Here is a 16910-nt window from a genome sequence, read left to right as displayed (position 1 = left end):
GGACGTAGCACTTTGGGCTGGTCCATTTCTACGAAAGGGACGAAAATTAGGTTTATTTTTTGCCTTGAAAGGCCGATCCTGAGGAAGGGCGTGGCCCTTACCCCCAGTGATATCAGAGATAATCTCTTTCAAGTCAGGGCCAAACAGCGTTTTCCCCTTGAAAGGAATGTTAAGTAGCTTGTTCTTGGAAGACGCATCAGCTGACCAAGATTTCAACCAAAGCGCTCTGCGCGCCACAATAGCAAACCCAGAATTCTTAGCCGCTAACCTAGCCAATTGCAAAGTGGCGTCTAGGGTGAAAGAATTAGCCAATTTGAGAGCATTGATTCTGTCCATAATCTCCTCATAAGGAGGAGGATCACTATCGACCGCCCTTATCAGCTCATCGAACCAGAAACATGCGGCTGTAGCTACAGGGACAATGCATGAAATTGGTTGTAGAAGGTAACCCTGCTGAACAAACATCTTTTTAAGTAAACCTTCTAATTTTTTATCCATAGGATCTTTGAAAGCACAACTATCCTCTATGGGTATAGTGGTGCGTTTGTTTAAAGTGGAAACCGCTCCCTCGACCTTGGGGACTGTCTGCCATAAGTCCTTTCTGGGGTCGACCATAGGAAACAATTTTTTAAATATGGGGGGAGGGACGAAAGGAATACCGGGCCTTTCCCATTCTTTATTAACAATGTCCGCCACCCGCTTGGGTATAGGAAAAGCTTCTGGGAGCCCCGGGACCTCTAGGAACTTGTCCATTTTACATAGTTTCTCTGGGATGACCAACTTGTCACAATCATCCAGAGTGGATAATACCTCCTTAAGCAGAATGCGGAGATGTTCCAACTTAAATTTAAACGTAATCACATCAGGTTCAGCTTGTTGAGAAATGTTCCCTGAATCAGTAATTTCTCCCTCAGACAAAACCTCCCTGGCCCCATCAGACTGGGTTAGGGGCCCTTCAGAACCATTATTATCAGCGTCGTCATGCTCTTCAGTATCTAAAACAGAGCAGTCGCGCTTACGCTGATAAGTGTTCATTTTGGCTAAAATGTTTTTGACAGAATTATCCATTACAGCCGTTAATTGTTGCATAGTAAGGAGTATTGGCGCGCTAGATGTACTAGGGGCCTCCTGAGTGGGCAAGACTCGTGTAGACGAAGGAGGGAATGATGCAGTACCATGCTTACTCCCCTCACTTGAGGAATCATCTTGGGCATCATTGTCATTGTCACATAAATCACATTTATTTAAATGAATGGGAATTCTGGCTTCCCCACATTCAGAACACAGTCTATCTGGTAGTTCAGACATGTTAAACAGGCATAAACTTGATAACAAAGTACAAAAAACGTTTTAAAATAAAACCGTTACTGTCGCTTTAAATTTTAAACTGAACACACTTTATTACTGCAATTGCGAAAAAACATGAAGGAATTGTTCAAAATTCACCAAATTTTCACCACAGTGTCTTAAAGCCTTAAAAGTATTGCACACCAAATTTGGAAGCTTTAACCCTTAAAATAACGGAACCGGAGCCGTTTTTAACTTTAACCCCTTTACAGTCCCTGGTATCTGCTTTGCTGAGACCCAACCAAGCCCAAAGGGGAATACGATACCAAATGACGCCTTCAGAAGTCTTTTCTAAGTATCAGAGCTCCTCTCACATGCGACTGCATGTCATGCCTCTCAAAAACAAGTGCGCAACACCGGCGCGAAAATGAGGCTCTGCCTATGATTTGGGAAAGCCCCTAAAGAATAAGGTGTCTAAAACAGTGCCTGCCGATATTATTATATCAAAATACCCAGAATAAATGATTCCTCAAGGCTAAATATGTGTTAATAATGAATCGATTTAGCCCAGAAAAAGTCTACAGTCTTAATAAGCCCTTGTGAAGCCCTTATTTAAGATCGTAATAAACATGGCTTACCGGATCCCATAGGGAAAATGACAGCTTCCAGCATTACATCGTCTTGTTAGAATGTGTCATACCTCAAGCAGCAAGAGACTGCTCACTGTTCCCCCAACTGAAGTTAATTGCTCTCAACAGTCCTGTGTGGAACAGCCATGGATTTTAGTGACGGTTGCTAAAATCATTTTCCTCATACAAACAGAAATCTTCATCTCTTTTCTGTTTCTGAGTAAATAGTACATACCAGCACTATTTCAAAATAACAAACTCTTGATTGAATAATAAAAACTACAGTTAAACACTAAAAAACTCTAAGCCATCTCCGTGGAGATGTTGCCTGTACAACGGCAAAGAGAATGACTGGGGTAGGCGGAGCCTAGGAGGGATCATGTGACCAGCTTTGCTGGGCTCTTTGCCATTTCCTGTTGGGGAAGAGAATATCCCACAAGTAAGGATGACGCCGTGGACCGGACACACCTATGTTGGAGAAATACATCTACATGTTAGTCATGGACTAATCTTTTCTTTGAATGCATCATTCTATCTAACATGGATTTAGTGTTTAATGTCCCTTTAACATGTTTTCTGAAACCAATGGTGTTTATGTATATTGATGTACCATTGTATTTGCATATATGTAAGGGTTTGTTCCCCCAAAAATCTAGATGAGTATCTTATTGCTGTACTGTGACAGATGTATTTGCTTGTTGAAACCAATGATGCTATAGTTTTTGTACAATTGCCTGAATTGTATGTTTTTTAAGTTTGGGTGAGCAAACTAGATGTTCTGTAACTTTTTAGGTACAGTTGTTAATATTATGTTAAGTATATGACTTATGAATGGCCTTTTAGGCCATCCTCCTATACAAAAGATAAAACTAGGTTCTACCTTTTGGATGGGACCCGAAAAGTGGCCCCCTATTTATCATTGGCCTTCCATAAGTTGTAAGGCTGTGAAGGGTCCAAGAGTGGCCCTCATCCTTAGCCAGAAGGCATGTTATGTTGTACTGTATGATGTGATTACCATCCAATGTGACTACCGTTGTTGTTTGAATTCATATATTAATGTTTCACATTCACAAATATTCTTTTATTCTCTGCTTGGTGAACCTTAATAAAAAAAAAACTATCTATATTTTTAAAAGAACACAAACCAAGGTATTGATATAGGCCCATTCTGGTATTTTTGATGCCACTATTTGGCTGCGGGATACAATCATATAACAAAAATCGTTCACTTTTTTTGTAAACTTTGAGTTTCTCATTAAAATGATTTGAACACAACTACTGCAGTCATATGGCAAGTGGTTATAGAAGCTTCCCTGGAATCCCCTTTGTTCAAAAATAGCAGACATGCATGGCTTTGCCATTGTATTTTTGCAATTAGCTGCATTCTAATTGCCAAAATGCAATGGCAACACTTTACTTGAAATTCCTTGCATTGAAGGGTTAATCAGTTAGCCTGTAAGGTTAATTTTTGATGTAGAATAGATATTACCCTCCCACCCACTGATCCCTCCCAAACAACTTTCTTCCCTCATCCCCTACTAGTCACCACCATATAAGGTACTGAAAGGGTGTTCTGCCAGTATGCAGTTTATTATTATTTTCCTCACAGTGGTCCCTCCTCAACCCTCCCACCTCTCTGATCCGCCCCCAAACAGCTGTTAAACTCCCCCCTCCAAGTAGTGGTGCCATCTTGGTTACTGGCAGCTGTCTGCCAGTACACAGTTTATGTTTTTTTTTTTTATTTCACAATATTTTTTTCTGTAATGTAGTGGTGCCCCCTAACCCCACCTTGCCATCATTAATAAGGGTGCCCCCCTTTCTAATTCCCCTTTTACCTAGCTTAAAGGGATATGAAACCCATTTTTTTTCCTTCATTAAGATATGCATGCAATTTTAAGCAACTTTCTAATGTACTCCTATGATCATTTTTTCTTCACTCTTTTGGTATCTTTATTTGATAAAGTGGAATGTAAGCTTAGGAGCCAGCTCATTTTTGGTTCAGCACCTGGGTAGCCCTTGCTGATTGGTGGCTTAATGTAATAGGAGTACATTTGAAAGTTGCATGCTCTAACTGAATCATGAAGAAAAAAAAAATAGGTTTCATATCCCTTTAAGCTTCTTAGCCCTCCTTCTCCCTTAAAAAAATAATAATAATTCTGTAGCGTAGGGCCCCTCCCACTCTGCGCCGCCGCCACCAGCAGATGATCATTACAGACGTTGACGAACTGGAGCACCAATCATGCTCCGTTATCATATGAAGACAGATGACTGAAGCTCAGGAACAGAAGCTCTTGGCTGTCACTGTACAGCCAAGGCTGCTATAGCTTCCTTAAAGGGATAGTAAACCCAATTTTTTTTCTTTCATGATTCAGATAGAAAGTTGCTTAAAATTGCATGCTCTAATTTACTCCTATTATCAATTTTTATTGGTTCTCTTGGTATCTTTTTTTTTTTTTTTTTTTAAAAAAATCAAAAATGTAAAGCTTAAGACCGGGACCATATTTGTCTCAGCACCCTGGGTAGCGCTTGCTGATTGGTGGCTACATTTACCCACCAATCAACAAGAGCTACCCAGGTGCTGAACCAAAAATGGGCTGGCTTCTAAGCCTAACATTCCTGCTTTTCAACTAAAAATATCAAAAGAACGAAGAAAAATTGATAACTGGAGTAAATAAGAAAGTTGCTTAAAATTGCATACTCTATCTGAATCATGAAATAAAAAAAAATGGGGTTTACTATCCCTTTAAGCTGCAACAATATAGATTATATATACATACATACACACACACACACACGTCCCATTGGGTCAAAGGGGTCAGTGTCAGGAAATCATTTTAAAAGGACAAGGAGACAAGTAGGCTTAAAGGGACAGTCTACTCCAGAATGTATATTTTTTTAAAAAGATAGATAATTCCTTCATCACCTATTCCCCAGTTTTGCATAACCAACCCTGTTATTACACTTTTTTGATTACCTTGTATCTAAGCCTCTGCAGATTGCCCCCTTATCTCAGTTCTTTTGACAGTCATGCATTTTTTAGACGATCAGTGCCGATTCATAAATAACCCCACGGGAGTGAGCACAATGTTATGTATATGCCACACACAAACTAGTGCCGTCTAGCTGTGAAAAACTGTCAAAATGCACTGAGGTAAGAGGTGGCCTTCAAGGGCTTAAAAATTAGCATATGAGCCTATCTTGGTTTAGCTTTCAGCAAAGAATACCAAAAGAACAAAGATAATTTGATTATAAAAGTGAACTGAAAAGTTGCTTGAAATTGCATACCCTATCTGAATCATAAAATTTAAATTTTCACTAGACTGTCCCTTTAATTAATCTGCACACAGACAGAGAGAGTTAAATCTACTCTAAATTACAGAATATCATACTTACTAGACCCATGGTATCTAACAACTATTGTATTGCCTCTTCACTCTCTTAAACGGAGTGTGACAATACTCTGTATATATGTATGCCAGTGTACAGCGTTCTCCACATGGGTAGGGACAGTGTAATACTTTTTACAATATTATAATATTTTGTTATTTATAAATGCTACTTAATCTATCCAAAGCACACATTAATTGCATACTTTAAAAAACTGATTTAAAAGGGAAAGGAAACCCTAAAATGTTTTTGTGTGCGCAACAATTATAGAAAACTATAAATTGTAGCCAGGTGGTCAGTAAAATCAGCCGGGTGGTGCACCCACTTAATAGGGCCTGGGGAAAAGACTAGAGTACCTATAGTCAAACCTTATAAAACAATGCAGCACAGGAATGAGAAAATGTGTATGTATGTATGTATGTATGTATGTATGTATGTATGTATGTATGTATGTATATATATATATATGTATATGTATGTATGTATAACTACACTGCCAACACATTTTAAAAAACACACCTTCAAGTTACTTCCAATGATCCATAGGCCTTCTATAAAAGGGATATTGTATTTAAAAAGGTATGAAAATATGTTTCCATGTATAAAAGGACTTTAAGGAAAAAGAAGCAGTATGCAATAAACTAGTTTGTTTAATAGAAAATGATGGATGAACATTATATATAAATATATACATATATCACAATTGGCTTACTATCTTAAGGAGTTGCAAATCTACAATAAAAAAAAAATGTTCCCCTAAATAAAAATAAAATAAAATTATTGGGTATGAAATATGTACATGTATACTCTATATTCCTTGGCACTTTTTTTTGTTCTTTTCTTTTCCCATGATCTCAAAAGTTGCAAATACTTTTGAAGTAGCATAAATGGTGCCACTTTTAATTCTCTGTTGAATTGATGTTGATAAAGCAGAATAGGAATCTCCTTGGTCTTGCAATTCTCTCAGTTCTTCTTCTCTTATCACTAATGCCCTTCCAAGGGACTGTCCAACTAAACGACAAACCTCCAGGGCTTTACGACGAGCATTACTTACTGCAGCAAGACAAACTTCACGCCTGGGGAAACAAAATAATATATATATATATTACTGGGAAATACAACAGCTAGAAAGTTTTGTCTGATTTAAAAAATATATATATATATATACCTTAATTTTTCCATACTCTCTGGAGTGTGATAGAACTTTGGAGAACAGATGCTTACTGAACTTTCCAATTTTTCAACCAGCAAATTACAAATGTTCTGGAGTTTTTGAAAATCACTGAATATAACACAGACCTAAAAGGAAAACAATATTGTAAAGGTGTATTTACCAACTACTTAGGAGTACCCTGTCAATTATTGTAGATGAGAATTACAATTTAGGTTTCAGGACATTATCTTCAAAAACACAAAATTGCTAAACCTAAATACTTCAGAAGTGTCCCAGGAACCTGCTCTCTTAAATTATTTTATCATCTGTTAAAGTATTTTGATTTAAACTAGACACACATTAGCTTGCTAAACAGCTTATATCAGTTTTTACAGGTTTTAGAGTATTAAAACAGCGTACATACCTCGGCTTCCATTTGGTATGCATTTGAGATCTTTTGGAATTCTTTAGATACAGTTATATTTTCTTCCTAGAGAAAATAATTATGTTACACATTAACATTCACATTTTCAGGACATCATATTAACATTGGTCTCTGCACTTTAAAGCCTTGTTTTCAGTTTATTTATATTTTGAGACATGAAAAAAAAAAACACAACATATTATGTTCTAAGACTTTTTGTGTTCCATAAAACTTGTGCTATATCAGGGCTCAACAAACCCAGGAGCCAGGGAGACACTGGCTCCTAACTTTTTGACTTTTTCTCCATAGATCTTTATAAAAATACCACTGTCGGCTCCTAAATATTCTTACTGGCTCAGTAATTTTAAACAGATTTTTTTACCCCTCGCTAGGGCTGCACGATTAATCGCTGCGATTTAAAAACCGCAAGAGTACGCAATTTTTTTCTAAAAAAAAATCCTCAGATGTGGCTGTACTGCATTGATTTGTATGCGATTTCTTGCAAACCAGTTCCATCTAGTGGTTGCTTTGAGCACACATTTGTAAAATGGCTGTTTTACTTTAACTTTCTGTTTGGAATCTCAGTAGTAGCCGATCAATCTATAGAACTCTAAAAGCAGAGCACATGCAGGAGAGTGAAGAAGGAAAGTCATTTACTTATATTTCCCCCTAGGGACATCTGCAGTCTGAAACTTAGGGTATGTAATCATTATGGAACCTCCCACACAATATCCTGCTCTCTGACAAACAGCTCCAATACATAGCAGATGCAGTTAACCCAATGGCTGCCAAAAGGGCTAAAACTGCAGTCCCTTCTGCTAGCTAGCTGCTGGGTTAACTGCATCTACAATGTATTTGATATCAGCAAGGAACAGCATTTCTGAAAGGAGCAGCCCCCACCCCTACTGCTATATGCCTGTATTGGATTCCTGCACAGGAGCAGGGCTCATTATCAGTCAAGATAAAATATACACATATGTGGTTTGTATTTTTATGCTCCCAGAGTGTATTGGAAATTTTACTGAAAAATTAAGCTGTTCTAGTCATTTATAAGAAAATAGCGATTAAATCGCAATCGATTTTTTGGGTCCAAAATCGCGTTTATCGTTTTTGCCCATATCACCCAGCCCTACACCAATCAGCTATATAGCTTTGTAATAAAATTGAAAAGGTTTTTTATGAGGGATTTTTCTTTACTAAAATATACTGTTTGATGATTTGCTTTATAGCAGTGATGGCAAACATCCTACTTGCAGATCAATAGTTTAGAAACCTTAAAAGAGACAGCTAAGTAGAAATTAAACTATGATGATCCAGATAAAGAATGCAATTTTTAAAAACATTCCAATTAATTTATGTTATCAAATTTGTTTTGTTCTCTATCTAGAGCTAACCTAGATATCCTCAGGAGCAGCAATGCACTACTGGGAACTAGATGGTGATTAGTGGATGCACATATATGACTCTTGTCATTGACTCACCAGATGTGTTCAGCTAGCTCCTAGTAGTACATTGCTGCGCTGAGGTTTACTCTTCAACAAAGGATGCCAAGAAAATAAAGCAAAATTAAGAATAGACGTAATTGAAAAGCTGTTTAAACTTGCATGCTCTATCTGAATAATGAAACTTGAATATATAGAGATGCATGTAAATAAATGTATGTCTATTAAAACACACACATAATATTTCATAAATATGTCCAGAGGCTCACGGTCAGATTAAGGTAACTTTGCAGGGTATACAAACATATCTTCATTTTCAGCTCATTGTAACAAATATATACAAAACAAGGCTTCTTTAAAAACATTTTACTGTTTTTAATGTAGTCTGTAATAAATACAGTACATGTCAAACCATAAAAAAGTCCTACGTTATATGGAGTACTGCAGCCTCCTCTTTTAAAAAGGGACACTGAACCCAAATTGTTTCTTTCATGATTCACATAGAGCATGACATAAGCAACTTTCTAATTTACTCCTATTATCAATTGTTCTGCGTTCTCTTGCTATCTTTATTTTAAAAGCAGGAATGTAAATATCAGCAGCCAGACCATTTTAGGTTCAGCACCATAGACAGCGCTTGCTTAATGGAGGCTTATATTTACCATCAATAAGCAAGCATAACCCAGGTTCTCAAACAAAAATGGGCCGGCTTTTGGCGCATTACATTCCACCTTTTTTAATAAAGATAGCAAGAGAATGAAGAAAAATTGATAATAGGAGTACATTAGAAAGTTGCATGCTCTATCTGAATCATGAAAGAAAAAATGTGGGTTTAGTGTCCCTTTAAAAAAAAAGAAAAAAAAGAGAAGGAATTGGACTGCAGTGTAGGTAGTCCTCTATCATCCAATCCAGGTCTTGAAATATAGTGTTCTTATTGACAATTTGCGCAATTTAAATTTTCCGGCAAATGTTTACATTAGATCTATGCACTGCCCCCCCGGCATCAAGGGGTTAAAGGGACAGTCTACCATAGAATTTTTATTGTTTTAAAAGATAGATCATCCCTTTATTACCCATTCCCCAGTTTTGCATAACCATCACAGTTATATTAATATACTTTTTACCTCTGTGATTACCTTGTATCTAGGAACCTTCTTCCAGCCCCCTGATCACATGACTGTGACTGTTTATTATCTATTGTCTTAAATTTAGCATTGTATTGTGCTAGATCTTAAATAACTTTCTGTGCCTGAACACAGTGTTATCTATATGGCCCACGTGTACTTTCTGTCTCTTTGTGTTGAAAAGAGATTTAAAAAGCCTGTGATAAGAGGCAGCCCTCAAAGGCTTAGAAATTAGCATATGAGCCTACCTATGTTTAGTTTCAACTAAGAATACCAAGAGAAAAAAGCAAATTTGATGATAAAAGTAAATTGGAAAGTTGATTAAAATTAAAAGTCCTATCTGAATAATGAAAGTTTAATTTATAGTAGACTGTCCTTATAAGTAATGTTGATAGAGCTCACCCCATATACAAGTGCTCTACAACTCACAGATAGCATTACATGATTTGTCTCTTCTACGGGACATACTAAACTGCATATTGGGATGATGGGATGATTGGCTGCAATGCTAAACACTATCACTAGATGTCATTATACTTTTTACACACATTCATGGTAATGACTCTGCTGTAACTCAAAATATGTTCTTTTCTGCACTGCTTGATACTAAGTTGCAAACAGTAGTTGCAAATGTTTATTCACTTGCTGACATATATACAGTTGTATAATGGAATAATATTAAATAATATAATAGAAAAATACTTTTGTAGGACTACATTACTAATTTAATATAGTACATGTATGTGCAAAGCAACACATTTTACCTGTTTTGATAGGAACCTGTGAATAGATGTTTTAAACATGGGTTACACATGCCAGGGAAAATTTTAATTTCTGATAGGAATATGGTTATAACTATTTTTATACATGGGGATTATGGGTGAAATATCATGGTTACACATGCTTAAGAACACATTTGACCCGTTTCTGATAGGAATTTGGTTATAATTATTTTTATACATGGGGGTTATGGGTGAACTATCATGGTTACACATGCAGAAGAACACATTTGACCTGTTTCTGATAGGAATTTGGTTATAACTATTTTTCTAAATGGGGATTATGGGTGAAATATCATGGTTACACTTGCAGAGGAACACATTTGACCTGTTTCTGATAAGAATATGGTTCTAATTATTTTTATATATGGGGATTATGGGTGAAATATAATGGTTAGACATGCAGAGGAACACATTTGACCTGTTTCTGATAGGAATTTGGTTATAATTATTGTTATACATGGGGATTATGGGTGAAATATAATGGTTAGACATGCAGAGGAACACATTTGACCTGTTTCCGATAGGAATATGGTTCTAATTATTTTTCTACATGGGGATTATGAGTGAAATATCATGGTTACACATGCAGAAGAACACATTTGACTTGTTTCTGATAGGAAAATGGTTATAATTATTTTTATACATGGGGATTATGGGTGAACTATCATGGTTACACATGCAGAAGAACACATTTGCGGTTTCTGATAGGAATATGGTTCTAATTATTTGTATACATGGGGATTTAGGGTGAAATATCATGGATACACATGCAGAAGAACGCATTTGACCTGTTTCTGATAGGAATATGGTTATAATTATTTTTCTACATGGGGATTATGAGTGAAATATCATGGTTACACATGCAGAAGAACACATTTGACCTGTTTCTGATAGGAATATGGTTCTAATTATTTGTATACATGGGGATTATGGGGGAAATATCATGGTTACACATGCAGAAGAACACATTTGATCTGTTTCTGATAGGAAAATGGTTATAATTATTTTTATACATGGGGATTATGGGTGAAATATCATGGTTACACATGCAGAAGAACACATTTGACCTGTTTCTGATAGGAATTTGGTTATAATTATTGTTATACATGGGGATTATGGGTGAAATATCATGCTAACACATGCAGAAGAACACATTTGACCTGTTTCTGATAGGAATATGGTTCTAATTATTTTTATACATGGGGATTATGGGTGAAATATCATGGTTACACATGCAGAAGAACACATTTGACCTGTTTCTGATAGGAATATGGTTATAATTATTTTTATATATGGGGATTATGGGTGAAATATGGTTACACATGCAGAGGAACACATTTGACCTGTTTCTGATAGGAATATGGTTATAATTATTTTTATATATGGTATTATGGGTGAAATATCATGGTTACACATGCAGAAGAACACATTTGACCTGTTTCTGATAGGAATTTGGTTATAATTATTGTTATACATGGGGATTATGGGTGAAATATAATGGTTAGACATGCAGAGGAACACATTTGACCTGTTTCTGATAGGAAAATGGTTATAATTATTTTTTTACATGGGGATTATGGGTGAAATATCATGGTTACACTTGCAGAGGAACACATTTGACCTGTTTCTGATAGGAATATGGTTACAATTATTTTTATACATGGGGATTATGGGTGAAATATCATGGTTACACTTGCAGAGGAACACATTTGACCTGTTTCTGATAGGAATATGGATATAATTATTTTTATACATGGGGATTATGGGTGAAATATCATGGTTACACTTGCAGAGGAACACATTTGACCTGTTTCTGATATGAATATGGTTCTAATTCTTTTTACATATGGGGATTATTGGTGAAATATCATGGTTACACATGCAGAGGAACACATTTGACCTGTTTCTGATAGGAATATGGTTCTAATTATTTTTATACATGGGGATTATGAATGAAATATCATGGTTACACTTGCAGAGGAACACATTTGACCTGTTTCTGATAGGAATATGGTTATAATTATTTTTCTACTTTGGAATTATGAGTGTAATATCATGTTTACACATGCCAAGGAACATATTTGACCATTTTCTGATATGAATATGGGTATAATTATTTTTTATACATAGGGTGTATGGGTTTGATATAAAATTGTTACACATGGAAAGAAACAAATTTGACTTGTTACTACTAAGAATATGGGTATATATATTTTTATACATGTGGATTATGGGTGGAATATCATGGTTACACTTGCCAAGGACCATATTTGACCTGTTTTTGATGGAAATATGAGTATAATTATTTTTCTACGTGGGAATTATATGTGGAATATTATGGTTACACATTCCAAGTAATATATTTGACATGTTACTGCTAAGAAAATGTGTACAAATATTTTAATATATGGGGTTTATGGGTGGAATATTATAGTTACACATGCCAAGGAACATATTTGACCAGTTTCTGTTAGGAATGTGTGTATAATTATTTTTCTGTGTGGGGATTATGGGTGGAATATAATGGTTAGACATGCAGAGAAACACATTTGACATGTTTCTGATAGGAATATGGTTATAATTATTTTTATACATGGGGATTATGGGTGAAATATCATGGTTACACATGCAGAAGAACACATTTGACCTGTTTCTGATAGGAATATGGTTATAATTATTTTTATACATGGGGATTATGGGTGAAATATCATGGTTACACATGCAGAGGAACACATTTGACATGTTTCTGATAGGAATATGGTTATAATTATTTTTATACATGGGGATTATGGGTGAAATATCATGGTTACACATGCAGAAGAACACATTTGACCTGTTTCTGATAGGAATTTGGTTATAATTATTGTTATACATGGGGATTATGGGTGAAATATCATGCTAACACATGCAGAAGAACACATTTGACCTGTTTCTGATAGGAATATGGTTCTAATTATTTTTATACATGGGGATTATGGGTGAAATATCATGGTTACACATGCAGAAGAACACATTTGACCTGTTTCTGATAGGAATATGGTTATAATTATTTTTATATATGGGGATTATGGGTGAAATATGGTTACACATGCAGAGGAACACATTTGACCTGTTTCTGATAGGAATATGGTTATAATTATTTTTATATATGGTATTATGGGTGAAATATCATGGTTACACATGCAGAAGAACACATTTGACCTGTTTCTGATAGGAATATGGTTCTAATTATTTGTATACATGGGGATTATGGGTGAAATATCATGGTTACACATGCAGAAGAACACATTTGACTTGTTTCTGATAAGAAAATGGTTATAATTATTTTTATACATGGGGATTATGGGGGAAATATCATGCTAACACATGCAGAAGAACATTGCTAAAAATAAAAACACAGAGCGCCTCCTAAAAGGCTAAGACACTAGTAGTGACAAGATTATTTAAATAAAAATATATTGAAATTCTATAGGGGTATATAAAATATTTTATAGGCTACTTATAGCTAAAATATACAAACAAGATACAAAAGTGGATCCACTTAAAATTAACAATAAAAACAGAATTTATGTTTACCTGATAAATTACTTTCTCCAACGGTGTGTCCGGTCCACGGCGTCATCCTTACTTGTGGGATATTCTCTTCCCCAACAGGAAATGGCAAAGAGCCCAGCAAAGCTGGTCACATGATCCCTCCTAGGCTCCGCCTACCCCAGTCATTCGACCGACGTTAAGGAGGAATATTTGCATAGGAGAAACCATATGGTACCGTGGTGACTGTAGTTAAAAAAAAAATAAATTATCAGACCTGATTTAAAAAAAACCAGGGCGGGCCGTGGACCGGACACACCGTTGGAGAAAGTAATTTATCAGGTAAACATAAATTCTTTTTTCTCCAACATAGGTGTGTCCGGTCCACGGCGTCATCCTTACTTGTGGGAACCAATACCAAAGCTTTAGGACACGGATGAAGGGAGGGAGCAAATCAGGTCACCTAAATGGAAGGCACCACGGCTTGCAAAACCTTTCTCCCAAAAATAGCCTCAGAAGAAGCAAAAGTATCAAACTTGTAAAATTTGGTAAAAGTGTGCAGTGAAGACCAAGTCGCTGCCCTACATATCTGATCAACAGAAGCCTCGTTCTTGAAGGCCCATGTGGAAGCCACAGCCCTAGTGGAATGAGCTGTGATTCTTTCGGGAGGCTGCCGTCCGGCAGTCTCGTAAGCCAATCTGATGATGCTTTTAATCCAAAAAGAGAGAGAGGTAGAAGTTGCTTTTTGACCTCTCCTTTTACCGGAATAAACAACAAACAAGGAAGATGTTTGTCTAAAATCCTTTGTAGCATCTAAGTAGAATTTTAGAGCGCGAACAACATCCAAATTGTGCAACAAACGTTCCTTCTTTGAAACTGGTTTCGGACACAGAGAAGGTACGATAATCTCCTGGTTAATGTTTTTGTTAGAAACAACTTTTGGAAGAAAACCAGGTTTAGTACGTAAAACCACCTTATCTGCATGGAACACCAGATAAGGAGGAGAACACTGCAGAGCAGATAATTCTGAAACTCTTCTAGCAGAAGAAATTGCAACTAAAAACAAAACTTTCCAAGATAATAACTTAATATCAACGGAATGCAAGGGTTCAAACGGAACCCCCTGAAGAACTGAAAGAACTAAATTGAGACTCCAAGGAGGAGTCAAAGGTTTGTAAACAGGCTTAATTCTAACCAGAGCCTGAACAAAGGCTTGAACATCTGGCACAGCGGCCAGCTTTTTGTGAAGTAACACAGACAAGGCAGAAATCTGTCCCTTCAGGGAACTTGCAGATAATCCTTTTTCCAATCCTTCTTGAAGGAAGGATAGAATCCTAGGAATCTTAACCTTGTCCCAAGGGAATCCTTTAGATTCACACCAACAGATATATTTTTTCCAAATTTTGTGGTAAATCTTTCTAGTTACAGGCTTTCTGGCCTGAACAAGAGTATCGATAACAGAATCTGAGAACCCTCGCTTCGATAAGATCAAGCGTTCAATCTCCAAGCAGTCAGCTGGAGTGAAACCAGATTCGGATGTTCGAACGGACCCTGAACAAGAAGGTCTCGTCTCAAAGGTAGCTTCCAAGGTGGAGCCGATGACATATTCACCAGATCTGCATACCAAGTCCTGCGTGGCCACGCAGGAGCTATCAAGATCACCGACGCCCTCTCCTGATTGATCCTGGCTACCAGCCTGGGGATGAGAGGAAACGGCGGGAACACATAAGCTAGTTTGAAGGTCCAAGGTGCTACTAGTGCATCCACTAGAGCCGCCTTGGGATCCCTGGATCTGGACCCGTAGCAAGGAACTTTGAAGTTCTGACGAGAGGCCATCAGATCCATGTCTGGAATGCCCCCCAGCTGAGTGACTTGGGCAAAGATTTCCGGATGGAGTTCCCACTCCCCCGGATGCAATGTCTGACGACTCAGAAAATCCGCTTCCCAATTTTCCACTCCTGGGATGTGGATAGCAGACAGGTGGCAGGAGTGAGACTCCGCCCATAGAATGATTTTGGTCACTTCTTCCATCGCCAGGGAACTCCTTGTTCCCCCCTGATGGTTGATGTACGCAACAGTTGTCATGTTGTCTGATTGAAACCGTATGAACTTGGCCCTCGCTAGCTGAGGCCAAGCCTTGAGAGCATTGAATATCGCTCTCAGTTCCAGAATATTTATCGGTAACAGAGATTCTTCCCGAGACCAAAGACCCTGAGCTTTCAGGGATCCCCAGACCGCGCCCCAGCCCATCAGACTGGCGTCGGTCGTGACAATGACCCACTCTGGTCTGCGGAATGTCATCCCTCGTGACAGGTTGTCCAGGGACAGCCACCAACGGAGTGAGTCTCTGGTCCTCTGATTTACTTGTATCTTCGGAGACAAGTCTGTATAGTCCCCATTCCACTGACTGAGCATGCACAGTTGTAATGGTCTTAGATGAATGCGCGCAAAAGGAACTATGTCCATTGCCGCTACCATCAACCCGATCACTTCCATGCACTGAGCTATGGAAGGAAGAGGAACGGAATGAAGTATCCGACAAGAGTCTAGAAGTTTTGTTTTTCTGGCCTCTGTCAGAAAAATCCTCATTTCTAAGGAGTCTATTATTGTTCCCAAGAAGGGAACCCTTGTTGACGGAGATAGAGAACTCTTTTCCACGTTCACTTTCCATCCGTGAGATCTGAGAAAGGCCAGGACAATGTCCGTGTGAGCCTTTGCTTGAGGAAGGGACGACGCTTGAATTAGAATGTCGTCCAAGTAAGGTACTACAGCAATGCCCCTTGGTCTTAGCACAGCTAGAAGGGACCCTAGTACCTTTGTGAAAATCCTTGGAGCAGTGGCTAATCCGAAAGGAAGCGCCACAAACTGGTAATGTTTGTCCAGGAATGCGAACCTCAGGAACCGATGATGTTCCTTGTGGATAGGAATATGTAGATACGCATCCTTTAAATCCACCGTGGTCATGAATTGACCTACCTGGATGGAAGGAAGAATAGTTCGAATGGTTTCCATCTTGAACGATGGAACCTTGAGAAACTTGTTTAAAATCTTGAGATCTAAGATTGGTCTGAACGTTCCCTCTTTTTTGGGAACTATGAACAGATTGGAGTAGAATCCCATCCCTTGTTCTCTTAATGGAACAGGATGAATC

At 37.5% G+C, this 16910-nt stretch overlaps 1 protein-coding gene across 1 annotated transcript in view; it reads right to left on the bottom strand.

The window, feature by feature from the left end:
- Window positions 1–5935: 5935 nt before the first annotated feature.
- IRAK1BP1 (interleukin 1 receptor associated kinase 1 binding protein 1) overlaps window positions 5936–16910 on the bottom strand; it is a 39118-nt gene continuing 28143 nt past the window's right edge. Inside the window, exons 2-4 of the mRNA XM_053709080.1 lie at window positions 6881–6946; window positions 6472–6602; window positions 5936–6379 (exon numbers count right to left, since the gene is read on the bottom strand). Coding sequence (XP_053565055.1) covers window positions 6112–6379; window positions 6472–6602; window positions 6881–6946 — 465 coding nt within the window. The 3' untranslated portion in view covers window positions 5936–6111. The remainder of the gene's footprint in view (window positions 6380–6471; window positions 6603–6880; window positions 6947–16910) is intronic.

Source organism: Bombina bombina, chromosome 4 (assembly GCF_027579735.1).
Source record: "Bombina bombina isolate aBomBom1 chromosome 4, aBomBom1.pri, whole genome shotgun sequence".
NCBI classification, from domain to species: Eukaryota; Metazoa; Chordata; class Amphibia; order Anura; family Bombinatoridae; genus Bombina; species Bombina bombina.
Note: the sequence above shows the minus strand (reverse complement) of the source record. Positions and strands in the feature narration are given on the sequence as shown.